The sequence below is a fragment of the Lissotriton helveticus genome, chromosome 3_1, assembly GCF_964261635.1.
Source record: "Lissotriton helveticus chromosome 3_1, aLisHel1.1, whole genome shotgun sequence".
Classification (NCBI taxonomy): domain Eukaryota; kingdom Metazoa; phylum Chordata; class Amphibia; order Caudata; family Salamandridae; genus Lissotriton; species Lissotriton helveticus.
The window spans coordinates 635,628,498-635,644,270 of record NC_136061.1 but is presented as its reverse complement, the minus strand read 5'-3'; the positions used below and the strand labels follow the sequence as shown (position 1 = coordinate 635,644,270).

General features: G+C 47.4%; 1 protein-coding gene across 5 annotated transcripts in view; it reads left to right on the top strand.

Annotated features, from left to right (window-relative positions):
* COL16A1 (collagen type XVI alpha 1 chain) overlaps positions 1 to 15,773 on the top strand; it is a 950,832-nt gene that overhangs the window by 782,563 nt on the left and 152,496 nt on the right. For all 5 annotated transcript variants that reach the window (XM_078680648.1, XM_078680645.1, XM_078680647.1 and 2 more), the window contains one exon: positions 15,454 to 15,525. In XM_078680648.1, coding sequence (XP_078536774.1) covers positions 15,454 to 15,525 — 72 coding nt within the window. The remainder of the gene's footprint in view (positions 1 to 15,453; positions 15,526 to 15,773) is intronic.

The window sequence follows — 15,773 nt, the reverse complement described above, 5'->3', positions numbered from 1 at the left end:
GGACCATCGGCAGACCCCTCGTTATACCCCACCTAGAGCAGACAGCCGTGATGGATGCATCACTGCTGGGCTGGGGAAGTCACCTGGGAGAGGTGGAGATCAGGGCACTCTGGTCTCCAGAAGAGACCCGCCTTCATGTACATTTGCGGGAATTGCTGTTGTTGTTGAAGCGTTCCTACCATTCATCAAGGAAAGGCTGGTTGTCCTCACGGACAACACTACCTCCCTGTGGTATTGCAACTGTAGGAGTGAGAGAGTGAGGTGGGGTCCCGGGCTCTGGCCAGGAGGCCTCTCTGCCGCCGATACTGGTTGAATTATCCGTACACCTGGTGGGATCTTTAAACTTCAGGATGTACGAACTTAGGCGGGCAACACATAACTAATCAGCTACATGCAGAGATGGCCAACACTAGAGAAAGCCCTAGCTTCATTTTTTCATGACTGCTGAGAATACGTAATGTCAACCATTTGAGAGAGATGAGGCTGTCTCTCAGAGACGCATTCCATTTCCAGTGCAGCATGGGGCACCTGTATGTCTTCCAGCCATGACCTTTTCTGCCTCAAATTCTGAAGAAGATCGGGAATGGCTGGGCCCAACCCATCCTCTTGGATCCAGATTGGGTTAGGAGAGTGTAGTACCCAGAACATCTGGGCATGAGCATCTGTCCTCCAATGAGGCTGCTGCTTAGGTAGGAACTTCTGTCACAGCAGCAAGGCAGGGTTTTACAACCGGGCCTGCGCAATCTACGACTCAATATATGGAGATTGAGCAGTGGCAGTAGACTGCATTTAGTCTACCTCCCAAAGTAGTGGATGTCATTCTGGCTGCCAGGCACCATTCTACAAAACCTGTTTATGTAGGCTGATGGGACAAGTTTGAGGCTTGGTGTGGCCCCTTGACAGGGACCCACTGCAGGCCAAACTATTGGAGATATTACTGTTTGATTTGTTGTTGGCCCAGCAAGGACTTGTGGTGGGTACAGTTAAAGATTACTTGTCAGACCTTTTGGCTTTTCTGTGGTTACCGGATCAGCCACCTTTGTTCAAATAAGTTCTTGTGGCCACGTTGCCTCAAAGGTTTGCTCCATATGTTTACACCGCCGCCTTTCGTGATGCCTAGGTGGGACGTTAACCTGGCCCTTACTTTCATTATGTATCCGATGTTTGAACCATTGCACAGCTATTTTCTGACCATGAAGAGAGCCTTCCTCATCGCAATCGCTTCAGCTCATCATGTGAGTGAGCTGCAGGCCCTTTTAATAAAGATGCCCTACACCAACTTCTTTCAAGACAAACTGGTGCTATGGACTACAGCGGCCTTTCTACCAAAGGTAGTGATTTCCTTTCACACCGGCCAGTCTATATCAATCTCCCAACATTCTGTGCTCCACCTCACACCGCAAGAGAGGAGGAAAGACACGATTGTTTGTACACCAAAAGAGCACTGAGCTCTTACATCGATCTCACCAAAGTCCGTTGGGCTGACAGTCAGCTCTTTGTGGGGTTCTCTTAGCGCTAGGATGCCTGAGGGTAACTACTGCGCTTTATAAATCCTCTTTCTATTCTAAATAAAGGCAAAGCAGTGCAGAAGAGGAAGCTATCCAGGTGTATAGACTTCTGCATCAAGATCTGCTCTGTGTCAGCCAAGAAGCAGCCCTTTGAGGGATTTAGGGTTTACTCCACCAGAGCTGTTGGAGCACCATTGGGGCAGTCCTAATAGGTACAAGATATTGTTCTATGTCCTTACTGTATAGATGGGGAAGGCATGCTGCCTTGTTTTTTTGTTTTTTACGCTTCTTAGTCTGCAGTCTGATGGTATCCTGGCTGTGGGTGTGCCCAGGACCACCAGAGATTACTAGCTTGTGTCCAAGATAAGCAGGGTGATGGACATGATGCAGCTGGTTTTGAAGATGGTGTGTGCCATCAAATGGAGACAAAGGGGTTCCAATACGAAGGGGTTGATGCTATGTTAATTTTTTTTCTAAAGCACAAGTATACCCGGAGGTGTTTTGGTGCTAGCAATACTGAACCTACTGCAAAAGAAGCTCACTGGAGACTAAATAACCATGTTTTTAAAGCTTTCCGGGAAGTAGCATGTTATTGGTGGATTTGATGTGCAGGGGCAAGGTATTCCAGGTTTTGGATGAGCAAATCACAGCTTCCTCCACCCAAGAGGAGCGTTTGAACTTCAGAACTATTACATTTTTGGTTACGGAGGACTGTAACATCCTTAATGGTAGATATCATTTGAAGTTATTTTTTAGATAATCTGGTCCTGTCTCATGCAGGGCTATGTAGGTAATGCAGAGGGCCTTTGAAACAATTCTCAGTCTGACTGGTAGCCAGCGCAATTGGTTTAGTGCATTGGAGTTGGATTAAAATTTGTGAATCCCTAACAACATACCTTGCCGCTACATTTTGCAGGGTTTGCAGTGTGGGCAAGTATTGCTGTTCGATATTTGTGTAAAGGCCATCGCAGTAGTTAATTTTCTCGTGAACCAAGGATGTGACTACTGTTTTCTGTAGAACTGGCAGAATATAGGGAAAGATCTTTTTTATTGTCCTGTATGTAAAAAGACGAGGACATTACCGGATTAACCTGTGCACCGAAAGAGAGTTTGGCATCTCCTAACACTCCAAGGTTACAGGCTTTCCTGACAAGAGTTGGAAAGATGCTCAGCTCTTAAGGCAGGAGAGAAGGGGGACCAAAAAGAAACTTGACACATTACTAACGCCATCTATCGCCGGATTCCAACCCCGGTTGGCGCACTATTACCAACGTGCATCGCAGAGGCGATAGAAATCCCGGCAATAGCGGCGGAAAGAGGCAATATCGCAGGAAATTCAGCGATATAAAACTGCATTAGGGAAATAATTGTAGATGTGGACTCAGCATGACAATCCACCTCCCATGATAGATATGGCAAAGTAGGAAAAATAGCAGGCGGAATAAACCGGCGATATACCCGGTTAGCGCTACTTTTTATGTCGCTAGGCAGCTTAGCGATTTACTTGTTAATAAGGGGTAGCTGTGTTAGCGATTATTTTCGCTGACTTACAGACTGGAACGTTTACCTCGCATCTCATTAGCGATGCAAGGCGAGGCGCAAAGGAAATGGGCGGTAAGGCATGGATTCACACGTTAGCGTGTCCATGCTGATAGGGCGTTACAATTATCGCCACTTTTCGCCTGAAAACGGACGCAAAAGCAGCGATAATTGTTTTACGCCGCCTTGATGATATGCACCTCTGTTACCAAACAAAATGACCTCTGTTTTTCCAGAGCATACTTTGTGATTACATTTTTTCAGGCCCGGGATAAGACGTACTGCGGGGGAGCCAGTGTAAAGTCTGGGAGGCCCTGGACCAATGCATTACCACCATCAAGATGCGAGAGTACAAGGGCTTGAACAGTAGTTCTGAAGTTACTTTCTGGAAAAAACGGTTTCACTTTCTCTAGAAAAACATTGAATATAAACATAGGACAATACAGTCGTTTTTAAGACGACAGATGTCCTTCCTTTAGCTGTCATCATTTCTGACGAGAAGTTACTACGATGAGAAGTGTTTTTAAATTTGTTCTACACTGAAGTAAGATGGGGTCACTCTGGCGCACAGGCAGCTATGTCACACAGATAAATGCAGTTTGCAAACAGGAGGCTGGTTACTTGGACTGAGGGAGAGAAGTGAGCTTAGACAGAAGTGTTCGCACGCCACGGAGCACTAGAATTCAGACTTGATTGGCTGTGGTTTAAAGAATGGCAGTGGTGCGCGTTTTAAAGCTGCTCAAATTGAATTATGAGTAGGGTGACCAGACGTCCCCGTTTTCCCAGGATGGTCCCCGTTTTTGGAGAAGTGTCCCCGTGTCCCGACACTTGTCTCAAAGTGACTCAAATGTCCCTGTTTTCAAACAGTGTCCCAGTTAAACACAGAAATGTCCCTGTTTTTCATTGCCTACCATTTGGCAATTTAGCATTACGCAGTTTACTTCCCATGCTTTTCTGTCATGAGCAACTAAGCAATATTAGTGAGTTGTACTTTACATGGTGCTGACGCGCAGCTATAGAAACGAGCATTGATAAAGCTAGTAAATATATGCTATAGTCCTTAAAAGTGTAAATGTAATAAAAAGTACTAATGCTGCTGCTTAAAGGAGAGGGGTGCCAATAAAAGACCTCGGATTTGTTGTCTGTAATGCTTCATCTCGGTCTGCGGAGGGAGCTGTCAATATAGTCCTTTTTGTATGTCTACGACAGCTGTCAAATAGCCCTACTTTTATGTCGATAGTTACTGCAAACCGTAGTCCTACTTCTATGTCAATGACCTGTCCCCGTTTTTTGTTTTGAGAATCTGGTCACCCTAATTATGAGTTTTAAATCACGATTTAACCCAAGTCCTTAGAGAGCTCTAACTTTGCGCTCCTAAATAAATATCAGCCGTGTCGCTCATCCAAGCTCTGGCTGAGACGGGGTGGTTCTGTGACACAGCCCTGCATGGCTCAGGTTCATATTCATAAACCCGCCACGGCCTGGCGCCATGTTCTAATTTATTACCTACAGATTACTAAACTCCCGGGAGAACTGCTTCGCCGCATGTATTAAAATGCCATTTCAATGCTGTAACAAAGAGGGTGTCGCGTGAGGTCTCTGGCACGCGCGTCTGGGTCGGGAAAGGTGTCACTGTGAATGAATCCCGGCGTGCCATGCCAGGGAAAGTTCGTCATATATTATTGAAATGAGAGGCATTTCTTGCATGGTATGGGGTAGTGAATACGACCTTGGCTGATTTGCATTCGTGTGACCTTCAATACGCGTTTGCTGTGCGGTGCCTGGGTGGCAGATGCGCGTGCATGTGCTGGCGGACCCTGGAAGGCTCTCATTGCGAGGGGTTTCTTGCAGTTAGTGTTTGCTCCTGTAGCACTGAAGATTTCTGTCTAATTAGCACCCCTGCCAGATATGGTGTCTGACTGCATGTAATTATGAGTGGTTGTGTGCGCATGTCCTTTAGCTCTTCACCTCCGCTGAGCAATGCCTTTAGATGTTTAATGATGCTGCTGAGGTGTGCCGGGTGGCGTGGGATAACCAGGGGCATTCGCTCCGTTGCTTTATTTTGTTTGCAATTCAAAAGCTCAGGGTGAGAGCAGAGCACGTTCCAATCCTCTGTCAATTAGTCTGGCAGTGTCCTTGCTGTTAAAGTGCTCAGTGATTCTATTATATTAAAATTCTTCTCCATTCTTGGGGATATCCTGCCACCTACTGGACAGAAGCACAATTTTGTCTTAGAATGGATCCGATCCTATGTATTTATTTATTTATAAAGTTTTGTATATATAGTACAAGGAAACAAAGGGGGTAACAGAGAATAACTTATTTAACAAATACCATAAAGTACCAAGATGAAAGCAAACAGTACTTAATAGGGTACAACGGACAACCCTGAGCTTTACCGATGATAGACCCAAAAGAATGGAGTCACAGGGTCATTGAGAAAGCAGACGAGCCATGACCAATTAAGGCAAGAACTTATTCATTAGGATTATTTTTACTTCATGTTGGATGGCAGCCGTGTATGGGATTCTGCAGACGTCCGGTAGGAGAGAGTTCCAGATCTTCGATGCCGAACCAGAGAAGGCTCTGGACCTCGTTCTCTTTTTGCGAAAGGTCTGAGGTTTCAATAGGAGAGAATTTGCACTTCTTGATGGTCTACCCCTTCCAGATAATTCTGGCTATTGAGCCAGGTACACAGGGGTATTGAAATGGAGGGCTTTGTGCGTCATACAGGCATTCTTTAGCTGTAATCTTGCATTCTAGGGTAACCAGTTTAGAGAATTTAGGGCTGGGTATATGTGAGCATTTCACTTTGTGCCCGTAATAAATCTAGCAGCGGTATTCAAGGAGGCCCTGAGAGGGGTGAAGGTATATTTGGGGAGGCCACAGTGCGTAACGCTACCATAATCTAGCCTCAACAGAACAAGTGCTTAAACCACCTGCTTGAAGTCTTCTTGTGGAAGGAATGGTTTTAGATTTCTAAGAATCCTCATTTGGTAGTTAGCACCCTTGCACCAGGGCCGGACTGGGAACCACAACCGGCCCTGGCAAAGTGCTCGGCCCCCCCCTCCCCCCCCCCACTCAAGGGGGGTTGGAGGTGTCGCCGAGCTCTTTGCCGGGGCCGGTTTTCGGCCGATTTTGGTACAGGGCCGATTTTGCAGCTAAATCGGCCCTGTAGCAAAATCGGCCCCCAGGGGCCCAAAACCGGGCCCAATCCCATACAGCGCACCGGGGAATTGCCCGGTGCCCGCTATGGCCAGTCCGGGCCTGCCTTGCACATCTTCCTAAAATGTTTCTTCATGTTCAAGTGCATGTCCAGGGTGATTCCAAGAGATTTAGCTGAATCAATGATAAGAGGGGCACAGTTGAAGGCAGTGAGGTGTTTCATCCAGAGGTCTAACTTGGGGGTGCGATTAGGAGGAGATATAAGAAGGAATTCTGTTTTGGCGGTATTGAGCAGGAGGTGGTTCTCAGTTAGCCAGTTTGAGGTATTCGTCAGGGTAGAGTTGAGTGATGTGAAGGCATCAGAAGAGCTGCTTTTTAGAAAAAGTTGTGTGACGTCCGCATACACATGAAAAAGAATATTCATGGAGTTAAGTGTATTCAATAAAGGTTCCAGGAAATATTAAAGAGTATGGGAGAAAGGGCACACCCTTGAGGGACCCCCATGAAGACTGTAGAACGCCTGGAAGGGATTGATTCACCTTGACTCTTTAGGATCTGTTGGGAAGAAAGGACAAGAACCATTGCAATACCAGGCCGAAAATGCCCATCCTGCGTTCCAGAATGGCTAAAAGTTTGTCATGATTAACCGTGTCGAATGCGGAAGAAAGGTCAAGGAGGATAAGGAGGCAAGATTTGTTTTGGTCAAGCATTTTTAATGGTAGTTCCATCGGTACGCCTCTGCCCACAACCTCCCCAAACCAAATGACACACAGACAAGCATATTGGGATGAAGAAGTTGCAGGTTTATTTGTAGTACAAATAACAGAATGGGTTAACTGACAGGCGACCCCCTACACCCCGCAACCCCTTGTTGCAGGGCGCCTGAAGTTGAGCCAAAGAAGCGGACACCAGCGGCCATAGCCCGGTGTGGTACCTGGGAGGAAATCCTCCCACCGGCGGACCTATCGTCCACCCACCCCACCCTCCGGACAAGGGAGAATTAACTCACACCTTCTCCATCCAGGCGGGGCGTTATCGGCAAACCCCCGGTTGCTCAGGCTTACAACCGCCCTAAGGACTAACGGGGCGCCGTCGAAACCAAGTCCACAAGAAGGGCCCCTTGGATTATGTATGACTCAGCATGGTGTGTTTCGCACTGGGGCTTCAGGGCCTGTTCCTGCGCCTGTCCTGTATGGGGATCGCCTTGTAACTCCTCCTGCAACCTAGAAAACATAAATACAACATTGTTAATAACCCCCCTTCCCCACTTCCCCCCTTTTCAGCGGGTGAGCGGCAGGGAGGGGAGCTGAAGAGCGCGGGCCTCGCGTCCGTCGGGGGGATGGGAGGGGGCTGGGAGGCCTAAGGACCCTATGGCTGGCGAGGAGCAGCCTAAGGAGCGACCGACTAGTGAGGGGGGCAGCAGCAAAGAGGGCGCGAGGTGGGAGGGGCTACCACTATATACTGTCCCAAGGGTGACGCCCCTTCCCTCAGTTGTTAACGCCCCCACCACCTCCACCCACCGGAATGGGCGGTCGGCTCCCCACGACCCTACTACGGGGTCTGCCCTCCTATGGGGTCCCCTGCAGGGACCTCGGGCATTCTGCAAATGTCATCCATAATGTGGGTGAGCACCAATTCAGTGCTGTGGCCTCTCCGAAAACCGGATTGGTGATGATCCAGGAGTTTGAAATTCTCAATATGCGTGCACAGTTGCAATTGCATGCACACGTTTGAGGCTTGTTGTGGCCACCTTGACACAGACCCACTGCAGGCCAAATTATTGGAGATATTGCTGTTTGGTTTGTTGTTGGCCCAGCAAGGACTTGTGGTGGGCACAGTTAAAGATTACTTGTCAGTCCCTTTGGCTTTTCTGTGGTTACTGGACCAGCCACCTTTGCTCAAATCAGTTCTTGTGGCCACGTTGCCTCAAAAGTTTGGTCCCTATGTTTATAAAATGTCATCCATAATGTGGGTGAGCGCCAATTCAGTGCTGTGGCCGCTCCGAAAACCGGATTGATGATAATCCAGGAGTTTGGTTGTCGTTGAACCATGGATAGTGGAGTAACAGAAGTCAGTGAGGTCATGTACACCAGACATGTCATCTTTAGGAGACAAGGCATATTTACAGTCAATTGCTAGACCTTCCGTGTTAATGTTCCTGAGGTCCCTTTTCCATTATTCGATTTTTTTCGGTTGATCCCTTTTCAGTATCACCTCCCTGTTAACAGAGAAGAAGATGCTGTTGTTGTCGGACCAATCACAAGGGGTAATGTCCTCCAGTGTGATGGTATTACCTTTTGAGATGATGAGGTCCAGAATTTCTCCATTGTTGTGAGTCGGACGGTCACAGAATTGGGTAAGTTCCAGATCCATTCGGAATAAATTTAGGCAGATTACCACTTGGTCCTTCGGGTTAGACCTGTGAAGGTTGAAATCGCCGAGGTAGATTTGGAACACTGGGGGGTCACCATTGGAAGAGATGATTTCCATTAGTTGTTCAATGAAGAGGATGTTATCACCAGGAGGGTGGTAGAAAGTATGAAGTTAGATGCTACCCTAGAAGAATAAAAGGCAGGTAGGTGCAAACACAACAGAGACAGAGATTTGCTAATTGTTTATATATAAAAATGACCATCCAGTGAATGACGTCCCGGTAGATCTCAAAACCCCGGCAGACGTAATCAAGCAAAGCAGTATCCTAGAAGGTCCAGTGTTGTTGATAGAGGCATGGTACTGGGTAAAGAGATCCTTTTTGCCTATACTGAATGGCCCCCTTTAAAGGTTTTCACACAGTGGAGACCAATGAAGACACGAAACAAAATAGTAGATGTGATTATTTTGTTCAAACATGAACCAGCGGCCCTCAGCCCCTGCAGCGTCAACAAACTATTTATACCTGCTTTTAAATCAATCCCAGTACGTTTGCCAGTGCCTTCCCCTCCCCTCAGCACATAAAAGTATCTCAGCCACTCAAACAAACTTTGATTTTTGTTCTGATGAAGAAGCCTAGTCTGGACCTAGATTCTTGTGTCAATTATAGACCTATATCCTGGCCTCTGCTTAGCCAGCATTTTCAGCTTGTTATAAGTATGCTCCTCTCAGCTAACTTGGAACAGAAGAACTGCCTGAGTGACTCCCAGGCTGGGTCTCACCCTTGTCGAGGAACTGAGATGGGAGAATACGTACTCACTCTGGCAAGCAAGTGCTCTCTCCTCCTCGACCACTGTATGGCTTTTGACACAGGCAGTCGTACAATACTGGTGGGCAGCCATTTTCGATTGGCCCTCCAATCACTGGCCTTTTTGCTAACCAGCAGGTTTCAACAGTTTAAAATTGGCCTCTTACCTGTCCATCTCAGTGGATATCACCTACACTGTCATACAAGGGCTAACAGTATCGCCAGCCCGTTTAATCCTGGTGGCTTAGTGGACTAATGCCTCTACTGTAGGGGCTTGTGTGCGACCTCATGGTCACAGGTTCAAATCCCAGTGGGTCCACTCAGCCTTTCATCCTTCTGAAGTCTATAAAACATCTGTTATTCAGCGCCAAGATAACCTTGGATAAACATGTGTTTTACAAATACATATGTTATGTTATGGTACCCCTAGCATTTATTTTCGCAGCTGTTGACAGCAGCCAAGTATATGTTAAAGTTTCTAACAATCCTTGGGCTACTTTGCATTGATTTGGTACTGTGATGTGATGTGTGATGTGAGACAGCACTTGTATAGCGTGCTACCACTCCAAGGAGTATCTTGGCACTTGGATTCCTAAAGGCAGAAAGGCAGTAAGAGAGGTAGAAGGCTACCTGACTACGCAGCATATCCTAGGAGCCTCATGCATTCGGAGTTGGGCAGGTACTAGGACCTAAAGTAAATAACAATTGCTGGTCCCGCTGGTGGTGTGAGGTTGGACCTGCTCGGTGGACTGCGCAGCATTGAAAGATGGATTGCATGAACAATGACCCCATGCAGCTGTAACAACACCCCTATGTCATCGTATAGGCCCACAATGTGCGTCTGCACAATTTGCATTACAGTGGGGCGGTGGGTCATGATCAACTTTGCAGCCCCTACTCTACTACAAAAGCACTAAAGGCGACCAAAATATATACACAAACTCCCATCACATAATCTGTTAATATTCCTACCCCAATGCATCTTCAGCAAGTCTTGAATGTCTAATACTGAAAGCACTACAACTGTCTCTGCCTTAATGCACGACAATCAAGATCCTGTTCTTACATCCATGTAATCCCTTCATGCTTTAGTTGGTTTGGATATTCATCATGGGCTAGTCACTGTCACCATCTTAGAATGTTTTCAACAAAGGTGTTATCCTGCATGTCAATTTGTCAATATTTTTACTGTGATCAATGTTTCTGATGGATATTTATAACTGTAGATTCCTTACCTTTAGACCCTTTTTTCAGTTTCTTTGTATGCAGATCTGGAGCAAGCTACTACTCTTTTCTCATAAATTTGTGTTGCATTTTTTTCCAAATGTATTTCCGGTGTTTAAGGGAATATGTCCTCTCCTAAAACTACAGATTTTAAGCATTGTAGAGATTGTTGCAAACAACTGTCAGTGAGAAGTGTGGCTCAATGGTTAGAGCGGCAGACCCTGATGCAGAGGTCTAGCCCGGGACCAGGGTTCAATTCCCCGCCTCGGCGTGTCTTGAGCTCAAAAAAATTCCACGGACCTGATCATTCTCGCCTCGGTGTCTAATCCAATCATGGAGTCCCACTCTGCAACTCTGGGCAATATCTTGCTTAATCTCCACAACTGCCCCCACAACGCTAAGGATGCCTGGCCTCCACCTCGGGGGTGTCCAGGAGTGGACACCTCACAGGGAAAGCCAGGATGGGTTCCACAGCAGTATCCGTACAAGCGCCTTGAGACCCTTGCGGGTGAGTAGTGTGCTATACAAGTATCAATTCACATTTATATATTTAATTTACATTTACAGATCCTAATGTGGTATGCCTTTTGTTTTTGGGCCACGATTCCAAGTCATAAAGGGCCTGTGCCCTCATGAGCCCCAAGATGATCCGTGGCCACAAAGCCAACCTGCACGCTCCCGAGCAAAACAGGAAGTCCAATAAGAACTAAAAGACTCATTACAATTCAAGTGTAGGACTCATTCCCCTTCTCCTGGCTGATCCAGCATCAGGCCATCATCACAATCCATTACAAACCAAGTTCCTGGGTAAGACCAACACAAAAAATAAGCACAAGAAGGACCTAGTCCCAGCCTTGCCCCATTTCCTCTGAAAAGTCTTCAGGACGTCAAGGTGTCCTTGGTCTCATTCCAGATCCCATAGAAAACAGCTGATTCCATAGCTGGCAATGTATCAATGGCAATGTAAATCAATGCATAAGGTGATGAGGGGCATCGTGAGTAACATTAGTGCCCGCCAGGTCTGCAGCACAAAACGGCTGCAAAACGCTGGCTGTCCCCTACGAGAAAATTGATTAATTCACAGGTGCGACCGCTTTCCTGTTCGATCCCTGGAGTGCAATACCAGTGCTTCTGTGAACGTGAGAACTCGAGGGAACGCGGCAGGGACCACGATCTACATCAAAAGGCACACGAGTGGGGACTTCCATTGTGGCAAGAAAGGTAGGAGCAACAACGGGCCAGCCTGGAGAGAGTGTGGAGCAGCAGGACCCCAGGGGACTTGATCCGGTGGGCACTCGAGCTGGATTTCAGTGCCCAACGAATGCCTGATCTTAAGATGGCGGCTTGCATCTCGTCAAACAGTTAACTGATGGCTGTCCTGTTTCCATGCTTACCATCCAGGACACTTACTACCAGCTAGCGCCCTCAAAGCAAGGAGGCAAGTAAAATCCTGCGCCTTTGTGCTTTGTGGTATGTGCAAGCCCACTGACACGGCCCAGCAGCACCCATATCCCTCCTACCGGTGGCCTCCCCTCCTGTGCCTAAAACGCTGCGCTGCCAAGGGGAAGGTGACAAAAGTGAAGAACTTTGTTGTTGCTAGCCTCCATTGACGGTGCTACATTAGAGGAGTAATGATGCTCCTGCCTTCCGCGACTGGCAACACCATCTGCCACGTATGCCGCCAAAAAAGGCGACAACTAAGGTCACCAATTTTTTTTCCCCCACAGACAAAAGACAGCCACCTGAACACGGTGATCCCGCGACTGCCATGGCTCTCACCAAAGAATGGCCCCGAGTCTTACCTGACTCTAAAATGGTGCCTGCCAGGGAAATACCATTGCGGAGGGAGGATCCCAAGGTTTTCACTAGTCAAAAAGCATTAGGGAATAAAGAATCTCAGTACAAGAGACAAGACAAACTACTGAGTCACGGGGTCAAACAGTTCCCCCTTAAGCATCACTCCTTACCTGGGACTTGCCTCACTCTAAAATGGCGACCAGACTTCAATTTATGACTGAGACCCCATCTAAGCGTTGGGCCCGTTTACTCTACCTTCTTGGGCCCCCACAAGGTTTTTCACTGCCACTGCTGATCTGCCAGATCTGACCCTCTTCCCAGCACCCTTTCCCCTCTCCCCCCCTTCCCTCTACTGGGCACTTGTTTCTTCTGTATTGGACTTTTGCATCTGTAACTATTGTAACCATGTGTCCTTCACCAAAGCACTCCTTCTCCCTTTGTTGGGGTGGGATCCAGCATTTATACCCTGGAGTCTCAGAGACCCCTCTGAGAGAGTCCACAGTGTCGATGGAGCCACACACATCGGAGGTGTGGGAATGGCGCCCCTTGCCAAAGCACTGCATCTCCTCTTGTTGGGGAGGGATCCAGTTTGTATGCCCTGGAGTCTCAGAGACTCCTCGGAGAGAGTCCACAGCGTAAAGGGAGCCACACACAGGGGAGGTGTGGGAATGACAACATTTCCACTGGGATCACAGCACACCAGATGTTGGACACTGTTTTTTCTTGTCTCCTGGTTGTGTTTCTTTCACCCTCCCCCACCTCTTTCCTTCTTTCATTCTTTGTCTATCACCCCAGCTCCTATCCCCTCTCCCTCTATCACCCCAGCTCCTATCCCCTCTCCCCTGAATCTCACCCCTTGCCTGTTTTTTCCCTTACATATGTTTTTAACGCATGCAACTACGCTCCAGCAACTTGTAACTGTGCTCTGAATCTGTGTAACTTGTAACTATGTAACTTGTAACTATGCTCTGAAACAATGCTCGTCCACATGTAAAGCGGTCTGATACCTCCGGGTCTAGCCAGCGCTATATAAAACTTTTCAAATAAATAGCTGGTCCCAATGCACCCCGAATTTTCAGGATCCTCGTGTTACTACACCAGATTGAGGCATTTAAGGATGCCTTTCTTCACATCTTTAGCACCCTACGGACTACCTCTGGCATGTCTTCAGGCCCATTGATCTGTGGAGGCTTCCTGTTGGGTAGTCGGCTTACCTATGGTGGGTCCACCATTGGCCCCATCTGTGCCTCACGAAACTAGTTTTGAGTTCAGCTTCGACTTCAAAGCAGACTCCACCCCCAGCACCATGATCCTTGTTGGTTCCTACCACACAGACAGTGGCATCAACGCTGTCGATGCCAGAGATCATTGATCCGATTGTCCTGTCCAACTCTGAACTGAATCAGCTTTGACCTCGGTCAAAGCCACATTCTGACACAGTTACCTCGCGCCCTGAACTAATGCAATATGACTCTGACAAAACTGCTTGCAGAGGAGTCACACTCCAGTGCTCTACAAGCTTTTGGGATTTGACTCTGAGAAGAGCCAACCACTGTTTGATGATGACAGTGATATTGATGGGGATGGAGATGAATTTGTTCCTTTGTTTGATGATGACAATTTTTATATGGGCCTACAAGACGCCAGTGGACTGGATAATTCCCCTAACACGGGGTTGTTATCACTCTCGGCCATTCCATAGATGAATCTGCTTCATTCACCATGGTCATTAGATGGGTGGCAGAAGCTTTAGATTTTCAGTTACTTTCCACTGAGGAGAAATAGGACCAGCCCCAAGAGTGGGAATACGTCCATGTCATTTACATTGAGCAGAAATGGGTCTTTTAGGACTCCCTGTGGTGGTCACTGATGTACAGCTTGTCTTCATGGTTGCAGATCACCTTCGGGGTCATCAGGGCATACTCCCACATGATTTGGAGTCGTGGCCCAAATCCAAATAACTGAGGCACACCTCATGGGGATCTCTCACAGACATTTGTTTGAAACAGTCCGTATGAGGCTTATCCCTGTGGTTTTAGAAGGGGACATATTTCCCTGCAAACTGGATATAAATTTGGAAATAGGGCTTTTCAACTGATGAGTAGAAAGTAGGAGCTAGTTCTGGATCTGTGCATGAAGGTGGGAAAAGAAAGGAACAAAAGGGCAAGGAATCTAGTGTAAGCAAAGATAAGTAACTTATTCAACAGGAATCTGATTTACCATCAATACATCTTTTAACCCCTTAGCTGCGGCGGCAATTCCGCCGCAGCGCTAGGGGGCTGGGGGGGCCGCGCGGCACTCACATGCTCGTGACGGAACCGCTCCGTCACGAGCCTCGGGTGGGCTGTGCTTTTGATGGAGCGGTTCCGTCATGGCCCCGCCCGCTCAATAGAAGCGCCACGCAGGCGCGTAATCAGCGCCGCGCAGGCGCGCCGAGCGGGCCATGACGGAACCGCTCCGTCACCAGCACAGCCCACCCAAGGCTCGTGACGAAGCGGTTCCGTCACGAGCATGGGAGGGGTTAAAGAAGCATATGCCTGCAGTTCTTCCTTAGTGGCAAGATCATATGCTGGTTATGTTTACCTCCCGAATCGATTGTTGCGACAGAATAAATACTGATCTGCCTGTCCAGATCAAGGCCCAACTAATCTGTGTCCTGAGGCACTCTCAACACATCTACCCAACACTCGTAACTTTCCTCTTGTTTCTGTCAAACCGAAGCCCTAAGTCAAGGCCATGCACATGGTGCACAAGTCCCCTCGGTATCCTCATTACAGTAGCACACATGAGACTTTAGGTTTGTGCTGAATTGTTTCTGCGTAAAATTAACATCTGTGACACTCCTTCGAAATAAATATTCGGTTGTGGTATACAATGTTGGATATGTACCAGAATGGGATTTGCATCTCTATCTTTGTTTGAGGGTTGTCCATTTCTCTTCATGATTGCTCTTTGTATTGGAATGTTGGCCTTCAGAACTGGATGTGTATAGTGCAGACATTTCTTTCATAATACAAGTTATTTCTCTTCCCTTGACTCCAGGGCGGCGAGGGAATGAGGGGTTCTCCTGGGCAGACTGGACCGCCTGGATCGCCAGGACAACCTGGCATACAGGTAGGCTTTCTTGATGGTATCTGTTGTGAATTCTGATTGGGTTTTTTCAATCTTTTCCAAAGTTTAAAAAAAACAGTGGTTATCAGTGTTTTTTCTTTTTCTTTTAATTCGTACATAATCCTGGGGATGGTGTTGTTCCAGGATGTATTAAGAAATTTGCTTTAATGTACTTTCCTCATTCATTCCTGTTATCAATAGTTCTTTCATTCTTTCCTTCTCCCAACTCCGTTCATTGTACCGTTTCATTG